This window comes from Taeniopygia guttata, chromosome 19, assembly GCF_048771995.1.
Source record: "Taeniopygia guttata chromosome 19, bTaeGut7.mat, whole genome shotgun sequence".
NCBI classification, from domain to species: domain Eukaryota; kingdom Metazoa; phylum Chordata; class Aves; order Passeriformes; family Estrildidae; genus Taeniopygia; species Taeniopygia guttata.
Window position 1 is genome coordinate 10,866,571 of NC_133044.1, and position 10,563 is coordinate 10,877,133.

Sequence of the window (10,563 nt, forward strand, 5' to 3'; positions counted from 1 at the left end):
AAGTTGACAGACTTGGAGGGGATCTTCTGGCCAGGGGACCAGAGACAGCAGCCCAGGGACCACCCACACCCAAACAGATGTCCTCTCTCTTCATTCCAGGCCCCAGGGCCACAAGCTGGGGGTGAAGCCACCACACAGGCAGCTGCCACTCCCAAATCCCTGCCTGGAGAGTGCTGCTGTGTCCCACAGATGCCACAGTGGGATTTCTCAAGGAGTATCTCTGGACTGGAGAGGGTCAGGTCCAGCAGCACCCTTTGCCTTCTGAGATATTTCAGAGTAGCAGCACTACAAACCCAAACTGTTAACTGTGCTAATGGGATTTTGAAGTTTATGTTTAAGAAATTGTTTCAAATATTGAAATGGTTTCTTCCTATTCACCTCTGTTCAGTTTTCCTAATAAGTCTCTCCCCAGTGTTGTTTTCCACCTGTTTTCCCACCTTTCCCCATCACAGTACTAGTGTATGCCTCCCTTACTTCCAGATCCTTCCCTGCCCATCCTCCAAATCCTGCCCCTGCAGCTTGTCTGTCATTGTTTGCTACACTCATTTATCTAGAAGCTTCATTGTCAGGTCATGATTATTTTCCTTCACTCACTGGCACATTAGGCATGCACTCTTCCCTTCTCATTCCCTACTGGTTTTATGTACATATATCCACCCCATCCTCCTCCTGTGTAGTAGCTCTTGATTTGTTGTTAGGCTGTCTCCCCCCTGGGGACAGGCTCCCTTTAAAAGTTGTGCTTTTTCTCTACTTTGTGCCCTTTGCCTCTACCCTCCCTCCGAGTTGTGCTGTCACCTGTGCTGCTCCCTGTGCGGGGAGAAATAAAGACTGCTTGGAGATGAAGACAAGGGTCCTTCCCTTTTTCCTTTGCCTCGATTCTTCAACGTGGGTGCATTTTTATGGGCCACTTCTGTGGTGAGGGCCCAGAACTGTGGCTGAGTCCTGCCGGGGCTGAGGCGCAAGCGGCCGCTGGTGGTGCCCGCCGTGGGGAGAGCAGCCCGGAGCTTGCCAGCAGCCTGAACCACACCAGGTTCCCCAAATCAAACCTTTATTGCTTTATTCCAATACAATTCACATCAAAGTCAGCACTACACGGCAGGCTGGGCACATATCCTGCTCCGGCAGCCTGTGAGATGAGTATCAGGGCATCAGTGATCAGGGGACTCGCCTGTCCCCACTTACTGGCTGCTGCAAAGTGCCTTCCCAACACATGCCACACAATGGGTGTCACACATGGCAGGCAGAACTATGTGAGAATCCTGCCAGGACGCTCACCAGGGCACTGAGGTTTTCCCCTAGTGCTGCCCCACTCACTGGGAGAAGCTGGTTTGGCTCCCAGGTCTCTGCCCACCAGTGACAAACCAGGGCAGCCACTCTCACAAGATGATGCACCCGGTTCCCTGTGGGTCCCTGACCCAGGAGATCACCAAGGGTTCTGCATTTCTGCCCCCTAAAAAGGCACCCAAGAAAAAGAGAGGCCGTAGATTGCCGGAAAACTTGTCGGTGAAGGTGTAAATGTGGGAGCGGTCGCTTACATTGTAAAAGGAGATCTCCCCCGCCTCATAGTCCAGGAAGATCCCAACGCGCCGGGGTCTCACGCTCAGGGTCACGGGGGAGGTGGGGACGGTCAGGGCCTCATAGGTGCCCCCGTTTTGCAGCCTCAGCACCCAGTAACCATTGTTGGGGGAGAAGAGGACGGAGCCTTTCCGGCCGGCAGCCTCTCGGCACAGCCCCAGGCCCCACTCGGGCTTGTCCCCCACCTGCACCTCCCAGTAGTGGCGGCCCGAGAAGAAGCTCGGACTGCCCAGCACCACCGGGGCGGTGCCGAACCTCTTGGGGCTGTCAAAGAGGGACAGAAGCAGCTTCTTGCTCCCACGCCGCACGCTCTTGCGGTCTTCGGACACAGTGAGGTCTGGGTGTGCTGTCTCTGGGTCCAGAATCACGTCCACTGCACAGAGAGAAGGATGGAAGGGTGGAAAAGGCTTCAGGCATCTGCAGGCACAGACACAAGCAGGTGCCTGTGACCTGAATGCTGGGCTCTCCCAAACCATCCCACATCCCACAATTATTTGCTTGGGGTCTTGCACAGCTGCCAGCACTGCCTGGCAGTGGGGAAATGTAATACAGAAAATCAGCCACATTGAAATATTTGGTGTCAGGCTGTTGGGGAAGATGAAGTAAGAAGGCCTTATGATTGCCTAGTGGTGAATTTGGAAAGTGCAGAGAATGTGAGCCCGATTGAGATGAAAACGAGCTTTGAAATGGCAGACCTTGGTTGCTAAGCACTAGTGGACAGTGGTGTAGCTAGTAGAAGGTAACTCCCTTTTTTGACTCACAGACAAATCAAAGGGTCAGATAAAGTGTTCTGTCTCATTCCTCAAAAATGTAGAGTTTATCTCGCATTTGTAACCCTCCCCTGAAGGACGATGTATCTGTAATCCCATTGGTCCAAAGTCCTTTTGTGCACCCCCTACTTAAACCCTCCTGATAAGGTGTTCCCAGGAGACCAGAGCTTCTTCTTATTCCTCTCCTGCCCTTCCCTCTGCTCTCTTGGACCCTCTCTTGGAACTCTCTTGCCCTCTCTTGGAATGATCTCGCCCTGCTCTGAGCTGCAGCTGGCAGCTCCGAGCAGGGTCCCCACAATAAACTGTATATCCTAAGGGTGGACTCTGGAGATCTCCCATCTCCATCCATCCCAACCCTCCAGGACCAGCTCTCACCGCATCAGGCTACAGAGGCAAGTCAAAGAGGGCAGTTCCTCAGCTTAAGAAAGAGTTCTGCAAGCAAGAGCTCATGGGCAACATGGTGCTTGAAACCCCCAAGGGACATCCTGGGCTTCAGGGTCCCCTCACAATCCATCCAAGACCACAGGTCTTCCCACCATAAAACCGGCCTGAACTCATCAGTGCCCAAACTTGGAGCAGCTGGACAAAGCCTAATGGAAAAACCTCCCTGGGTACTGGGGAAACTAGAGCCCAGATGTCCTCTCACCTTTGAACTTCTCTCACCTTTGAACTTCTCTCACCTTTGAACTTCTTCAGCATGTCCCTCATGCCCAGGCAGTGCTCAGGAATGCTGTAGTTTTCCTTCAGGGTCACAGACACAGCCTTGGGGGATTGGAGCTTCACCCCTTCACACCTGAGAAGGGAGGGATGCCCTTGGGCTGTATCCAGAGCCTTCCCATGGCCCCTCTCCGGTGGGAGGGGGGTCAATGCCCTTTTGTTGCCCATCGCCTCCCTGGAGCTCTGGCTGGGAAGAGCACCAGGGATAATTACTTGCATATTGGCAATCCAAATGAGATCAGAGTTAAACGATACCAGGAGCAGTAGTGCCAGGCCTGGGGAAGGAAGGAACAGAGCCTCTAGGCAGCACATCCCTTAGGAGGGGATGCAGCTCACATGTCACAAGCCAGGCAAGACCTTGGCTCTGACCCCTGAAAAAAGAGGATGGAACCTCTGAGGGATTGTCTCAGTCCCTCCTGTGTCTACCCCAGGAGGACCAAAGCAGATGCTGGGCAGGGAGGATGGGGTGGTGGCTGTTGTGGAACAGGCATAAACATTTGCCTCAAAGCCTGGAGGCATCCACAACAGTCGGAGGAACAACCATGGTACCTGCCAGAAATAACCATGGGTACCTGCCAGCAATAATCATGGGCACCTACCGGGAATAATCATGGCACCTACCAGGAAAAATCACCCACCTACTCAGGATGCTTTTCATGTCCTAGAAGACAAAAACGACTCTGGGTTTGTCTGGGCCAAGCCACCCACCCAGGTGACAAAGGCACTGGGGCTAAGTTAGTGGTGCTGGTGGCAAAGCCTAACCTTGAGCAGCCCATCAGCTGGCTGCTGGGTCTTCCCCTTTATCTCCAGGATCAGCTCCTCCAGCAAGCACTTCTCCTCCACCAGCCTGGCCAGGTTTTCATTGATCAGCAGCAGAATCTGCTTCTCTTCCTCCTCCAGCTTCTGGAGCAGTAGCTTCTCCTCATCAGCCAGCAGTCGATGCAGCTTCCCAAACTCACTTACAATCCTCTCCCGCTTTTTCTTTACTGTCTCCTTAGGATAAGAAGATTTATGGGGTGAACATTATCTAGGCAGCCAAGATAGAGCTGAATGCTCTGGCATCCATGCCCAGAATCAGGCCCTGGGAAAACACTGCATTTTTGTGATAAATGCATGAATTTAAAAACTAGCCAGAGACAAACTTGTGCTTCTACCTCACTGTAGCTCTGCTCCACATCCTCAGTTTACCAGCAGTGGGACTTTGCCTGGGGCATTTCTGCTCAGCAGGACCCCAGAGGTCTGGGCTGTGCTGGGCTGCAAGGAGGTGCTCTCAGGTGTTGGGGTAGGTTTTTATTACAACTCATACCTCCAGCCAAATCCAGGCTAATAAACTGCTTGGGCAGGTGGACAATGCTGGAAATACCCCCAGTAAAGGACAAGAGCTAGAAAAGTCATAAAATCATGGAATGGTTTCAGTTGCAAGGGATCTTAAAGACCATCTGCTTCCACCCCCTGCCATGGGCAGGGACACCTTCCACTAGACCAGGTTGCTTCAAGCCCAATCTAGCCTGGCCTTGGACACTTCCAGGGATGCGGCAACCAAAGCTTATTTGGCAACCTGTGCCACGGCCTCAGCACCCTCACATGGAGGAATTTTTTCCTTATATCTAATCTAAATCTCTCCTCTCTTAGTTTAAGACGGCTCCCTCATGTTCTGTCTCTATCTGCCATGTAAAGGAAGCCCTGGGGCTGTGGAGGGATGGAAAGGCAGAGCCCAGGAGGCTCCTCAGGTTTCACTACAAGGTGAAGAGCCAGCAACTGGCAGAGTCTGCCAGTGCCTTAGGGCTTTTCACCTCATCCCGAAAAGCTGGTTGGAAACCTGGAGCTGCAGAAAGACACTCTGCAGTGAGCTTGGGCCAGGAAACCTCAGAATGAAGAAGATAAAGGAAAGGAAATTGAACTCCTTTTTTTTCCACATCCAAGTACACCATTCCTTGGACGTGAGTCATGAGGACTTGATGAGTCAGGACAGCCTCTTTCCCCACAGCATTCACATGGGACTTTTTTCTCTTTTTGCTATAAAAGCATAACCAGAGGAAACTGGAGGCAGCTCAGCCACAACCCTGAGCCTTGACTCAGGCAGACGGGAAGACGGTGACACAGCTCTCACAATCTCTGTCCCTCTCCCCCAGTGGGGACAGAGGGCTCATAGGGACCCACCACCACTTGTCTGGACTGCCACAGACAAGGGAGCTGAGCAAAAAACTAGGGGAGTTCAGAGAAACCTGTTTTCCCTGCCAGAGCTGATTAACCATCCGCTCCAATTCAGGGCTGGATAATTCATCCAGCAGTTTCATTTCCTTTTCTGCAGTTACTTTTACTTTCCAGCTTTCACCCCAAGAGACTTGGAATGCAGATGTTTGCTGGCGTCTGCTCTTCCCAGAACTGTCTGGAGTGGGGCACAGTTGCAGTAATTCAGCTTTTTTTTGTTGTTGTTATGAAAACACATTTGGTTCCTGTTCCTGTGGAGTGGAGCTCACCACACAGCTCATGCCCGGCTTGGAACTTAAGCACATGTTGTAAAACAAAGGGCAATAACAAATAGCCCATGTCTACTTGTTTAACCAGCACAAAGTCCTCATGATTCCAGGGACTTTGGCATGCTGCTCCTTGCAAATCTTTTTATAGAGCCGCACACAGTTACTGAGCCTGGCTTCCAGCATTGCTCATACATGTGACAGCAGAACACAGGGACACAGCCTGGAGACAATGATAAATCTGTGTCCCCAGACAAGATCATTCTGGGTGACTTTTTTTTTAAAAATCCTGATATGTCTAAAGCTTATTCTTTAAAAATTAAGACAGGCACCTGCCTTGCACTCCTGGGTTTTCATCCTTTCAGCTGATTCACGCTTCTTCACCTCCTCCACTTCCTTTGAAAGACTCTCCAGAGATTTCTGGAGTTTGACCTGGAAAGAGGAAAAATGAGCTCAACTCGCCCCAACAGCACCCACTGAGCACTGCAAGTTGGCTGGGTCCCCTCGTCCTGAAGGAAGACACTGACCCAGTACCAGGCAGTGCCAGGCACTGGCACCCAAACAAAGCAGCTGTGCTCTTCACTCCACTCTCAGCATTAACCCTCCCCATGCTGCACAGGTTTCCCCTATGTTTTTCCTCACTATTAAGTTTCTGGAGACCAAAGTGACAGCCCTCTTTCAACGCTGGGGTGAAGGGTGGATGGTGGCACTGCCAGGATCATAGCTGGGATGTGGGGTTTGGGTGCCAGCATCCCTCCACCGTGACAAAACGTCCTCTGGGACCCACCAGCTCAAGTTCTTCAGGGGGTTGTGAATGGACAGGGAGCCAGGCTGTGTCCCTGAGCTGGATGGAAGGCGTGAGCCTCAGTCCACCAACAATTTGGAAGATAATGGGGGGGGTCCAGCCTTATCCCTGCAGCGAGGGCGGCTGTGGGGGGTCACCGTCGGTGCCACCCCTCCTTCTGCTTTCGCAGCGATGCCACTGGCCATGCTGGGATCCCGGTGGCCACACACCCGGTGCCAGAGCGCCCGGGGCAGGACAGGGACCCGGTGCTCAGGCTCCCCTACCTTGTAGACGTGCGCCGCCTCCTCGATGGGGTAGACGGTGTGCGGGCGGTGCTGCAGGGACTCCCGGCACACCACGCAGATGGGCTCCTCGTCCTCCTCGCAGAACAGCTTCAGCCGCTCGTCGTGCTGGGGGCACAGCGGCGTGCCCGGCTGCAGCGCGGGCCCCGGGCCGGCCCGCAGCCCCAGCTGGCGGATGCTCTCCACGATGTTGGCCAGCTGCCGGTTGGGTCGGAAGCCGCTGCGGTGGCAGGAGGCCCGGCACTGCGGGCAGGAGAAGGGCCCGTCGGCCCACAGCCCCTTGTCCTGGCAGTGCTTGGCGATGCAGCCTCGGCAGAAGTTGTGGCCGCAGTCGATGCTGACCGGCTCGCTCATGTACTCCAGGCAGATGGGGCAAATGGCCTCCTCCTGCAGCCGCTCCAGGGCACCTGCCAGCGCCATGGTGCCCGCTGCTCTCGCCGGGCAGTTCCCTCGTCAGCCAGCACAGGCGGGCACGGCTGGCACAGCCCGACGGCGGCCAGGCACCGGCAGTGCCATAGCCTGGGGCCGAGCCGGGCCCGCTCCCGGGGTGCGCCGGCCACGGAGCCTCCGCGCTGCTGGGGGAGGAGCTGGCACCGGCCGGGACAGCTGCAGCCACCCAAGGGCTGGGACTGCCTCCAGCCCGGCGGGGCAAGGCCAGGGAAAACCCCGCGGGGACAGCGGGACAGATTGAGGAAGCTCCAGAAATAACCCGTGGCCAGAGACAGCCCCTGGGACGGCGGTGGAGATGGGGTCGGGTCTGGTTATGGCTGAGCTCAGTGGAGCCCCTGAGGCACTGCCCGCTGGCCGGAGATGTTGGCCGAGGTAAAGGACCCCGTGCCACACCAACAACTGTGCCAAAACATCCCCCGTGACAGCCACCCGCTGCAAAGAGCCGGGAGTTTGGGAATGTGCCGCGGCAGGGGCCAGGCGGGACAGGCAGGACGAGAAGTGCGATCCCTTGCATGCACAGAGGGGCTGGGGGACAGCCAGATGGCACCCTGTCGGAATCTGTGCTATTGATGATTTTGAGATTGTAGAAAGTCTCTGTCAGCCCCATTGCCAAAGAAGAAGCCATAATTCGTCTGTGCTGGTTCCAAGGTTGTTTATTCTGTTTATCTTTAACATGTTCTGCTGCCCTGCCGCAGCTCTGTCCTGCAGGGCAGCGTGTGGGGCTCTGCCCTCAGTGGGATGGTACAAACATTAAATACCACAAACTACCTGTGCTGGATTTACAATAACGTGCCAGTATCTGTCACCTACGTTGGACAGTGTGACCCCAGCCTGAACCAACAGAAAAATGCCAACACTGCAGTGAAACATGGAGGGCATGAAGAAGGAGAAAAAGGACAAGACACACCCAATCTCCTCCATCTTGTCCCCTTTGAACCCCTAATCTAGAATCCTAAAATTCTACTTTTGCACCCGTGCCACACTTAATTATTACTTACATCAAACACTCGCAGCTGGTAATTCATCCTGTAAGATTGAAAACTCTTTTCCATGGACAGAGATCACAGACAGTGTCTCTGGGGGCTCTGTCCAGGGGGGTTCCTGACCCCTGCCAGGGTCCCAGACCTTCCAGGGCAGCCAGAGGAATGCCCTGGACTCCCACATCACCCCATCACCCACAGACCCTCGAGTGTCAGCCCTGACCCCCTTCCAGCCATTCCTATGCACCCCTGTCTCTGTAGAGCATCCCAAGAACCACTGAGAGAAGTTGCAAGTTTTGTTCCTTTTTATTATACAAAAATAACTTCAACACCTTCACTACAAAGGAGAATGAAAAGTTTTACTGAAAATATCAAATAAATTAAGACTGCCTTTGCATGACCTTCCATAAAAGAGCTAAACACTGAGTTGAATACCTTGCCAAATTCCCAGGCAATGAGAAAATAGAATATGTCATGTCATGGATGTGTCCATGAGAGCATGTCCTTGTAGAAGTGGTGCTTGGAGAGAGCGGGGTATTGCTCATCCACTGTGCTTATGGTCCTTTAATTCATTCATTATATCCTGGACCCACTTGTCATTAGGGTTGGCACAGACCAGCTTGTCCTTGATGGTGGTAAATCTGGAAAAGAAAATCCAGTGAGGAGAGGAGAAGGAAAAGAAAACAGAGAGGAGAGTGGGACCACCTGCTCCACACCAACAGTGACACCCATAAGACACCTCTACAGGCTGCAAAACAGCCCTAGGGAAAGGGGGTGGGGGTGGCTCCACGTCCTTACAGGCGTTCTGCTCTCTGCACTTAAACCACTTTGTCCCCAGCATTTCTATGTCCGGGACACCATCCTGGGGTGAGGGGGGTGACCAGCAAAAGCTCTTTCAGCTCAAATCTAATGAGGAGGTCCACAAACTGCCTGCCTTGGATGTGGGATTGCCCTCTGATATGTTCCCAGGCTGTTCTCACATGGGAGAGCCCTGCCCAGTGCTTTTCCATGTCAGGGTGAGGTATGATGTGGGGTTCCCTCACACTGTCAGGACAAGCAGGGTCCCCAGAAGCAGGGCGGGAGATCTACTTACATCACAGCTGGTGGAGAGCAGTGGCTGCCTGTGTGCTCATACTTCACCACACGGCTCAAGGGCAGTGGTCTGGTGATGTACTCAACGCAGCAGGGACCATAAAAGTTGAGAGAAACTGGAAGAGAAGTTTTCTGTTACATCAGACCAGGAAAAGTGCCAGTGGGGAGAAGTATGGTCAGAAGATGAGAACATTCCCACTGGAGGAGGTGCTGCTCCCACAGTGGGCTCCCACCACAGCCATCTTCCCATCAGGGAGCCCAGGTAAGACAGGCCTCTCCTTTCCTACAGCAGATGCTAGCAAGAGAGAGCTGCCAAGCATTACTAGACCTTATACAGCAGACAGAAAGAGAAGAGAGCTCCTGGAGAAGAGAGATTGGACTCACTTGGAGAAGAGGTGGCCTGGTAGAAGACGACAACCACAAAAAGTACAGAAAGGGCTGCTGGGAAGGTCTTCATGGTCCTGTTGGGTGGAAATGAAGTGTAGGAGTGAGGTTGGACTGTTGCAGGGTGTTCCTCACTGCGCCTGGTGTGGGATCCCTGGGTTCAGCCCTCTTTATAGAGAAAGACAGCAACCAAGGATTACCGAAAACCATGACACATTGGAAAAAATGCAGTGTCAAAGATGCCACACAGCCCTGCAGAGGAAACCCTCCAGAGCCCCGATGACAGCAGCGTCCTGACATGGCACAGGGTATGATACCATGGGTGATAAGATACCATGAGAGGACAGAACAGGATATGACCTGTCATTTCATTTCCCCTGACCTAAGGGCTCTGCAGAAAACCCAGAATTAGTAATTCAGAAGATCTGTAGGTAGACCTCTTGCCTAGAAGTCACAGCAGTGGATGAAGGCCAACCATGGTTGTCACGCACTTGTGTTTCCCAGAACATCTGTGTCACGGACAAACAGATCTCACCTCTGCCACAGCAACTGGAGCAGGGAAAGTCTGAGAGTCAGGCTGACCACCCATGTGCCCACCCAGCCATGCTGGGTCCGACTTGCAATGGAGCTTCCTTGTGGGACTCTGAAGGCATAAAGTGCATAAATGTGCAGAGCAGAGGGTGGAGCATGGTGCAGTTCCAGACCTGGGCTCCTCTTATGTCCTTGAGCATCCCTTGCAACAAATCTTTAGGGAACCGGTTCTGCTACATCACAACTTCTCAAATACTAGTGACAGCTAAAATACTATTCAGTTCTTCATGGACATGGGAATCAGCCACTGATGCCCACAGAGAACTTGAGGAGCTGATGACCATGTTAGCAGACCGAAGCTGACAAAGATGGTTATTTGGTTCCAGCACTGTAGCACTAGCACTCTCCTGACACTGTTCTGTCATTGTCCCAGCTGCCAACCATACATAGAGAAAAGATTGACTGATTTAGTGCACATTGCTTGGGATGGGAATGGTGTCT

The 10,563-nt window shown here is 53.2% G+C and overlaps 2 protein-coding genes across 2 annotated transcripts; both read right to left on the reverse strand.

The window, feature by feature from the left end:
• Window positions 1–1,031: 1,031 nt before the first annotated feature.
• TRIM50 (tripartite motif containing 50) lies at window positions 1,032–7,341 on the reverse strand. Its single transcript, XM_072916692.1, has 6 exons — window positions 6,608–7,341; window positions 5,876–5,971; window positions 3,825–4,055; window positions 3,701–3,723; window positions 3,026–3,138; window positions 1,032–1,948 (listed from the first exon to the last, which is right to left on the reverse strand). The coding sequence occupies exons 1-6, from the start codon at window positions 7,043–7,045 to the stop codon at window positions 1,377–1,379; spliced, it is 1,473 nt and encodes a 490-aa protein (XP_072772793.1). The 5' UTR covers window positions 7,046–7,341; the 3' UTR covers window positions 1,032–1,376.
• A 1,022-nt stretch (window positions 7,342–8,363) lies between these two features.
• LOC140680327 (C-C motif chemokine 5-like) lies at window positions 8,364–9,761 on the reverse strand. The gene is made up of 3 exons (XM_072916871.1): window positions 9,490–9,761; window positions 9,149–9,263; window positions 8,364–8,696 (listed from the first exon to the last, which is right to left on the reverse strand). Exons 1-3 carry the CDS (start codon window positions 9,602–9,604, stop codon window positions 8,597–8,599), a joined length of 330 nt encoding a protein of 109 aa, XP_072772972.1. The 5' UTR covers window positions 9,605–9,761; the 3' UTR covers window positions 8,364–8,596.
• Between the last annotated feature and the right edge of the window lie 802 nt (window positions 9,762–10,563).

Excerpts from the sequence above, each read along its gene's own strand:
- TRIM50 (XM_072916692.1), bottom strand. The coding sequence starts at position 7,045 with ATGGCGCTGGCAGGTGCCCTGGAGCGGCTGCAGGAGGAGGCCATTTGC. Across the intron at positions 3,724-3,824 it reads CAGCTGATGGGCTGCTCAAG|GACATGAAAAGCATCCTGAG; the intron begins GTTAGGCTTTGC and ends TTTGTCTTCTAG. Across the intron at positions 3,139-3,700 it reads ATGAAAAGCATCCTGAGTAG|GTGTGAAGGGGTGAAGCTCC; the intron begins GTGGGTGATTTT and ends CTCCCTTCTCAG.
- LOC140680327 (XM_072916871.1), bottom strand. The coding sequence starts at position 9,604 with ATGAAGACCTTCCCAGCAGCCCTTTCTGTACTTTTTGTGGTTGTCGTC. Across the intron at positions 9,264-9,489 it reads AGGAGCTCTCTTCTCTTTCT|TTTCTCTCAACTTTTATGGT; the intron begins GTCTGCTGTATA and ends CTTCTCTTCCAG. Across the intron at positions 8,697-9,148 it reads TGCTCTCCACCAGCTGTGAT|ATTTACCACCATCAAGGACA; the intron begins GTAAGTAGATCT and ends TTTCTTTTCCAG.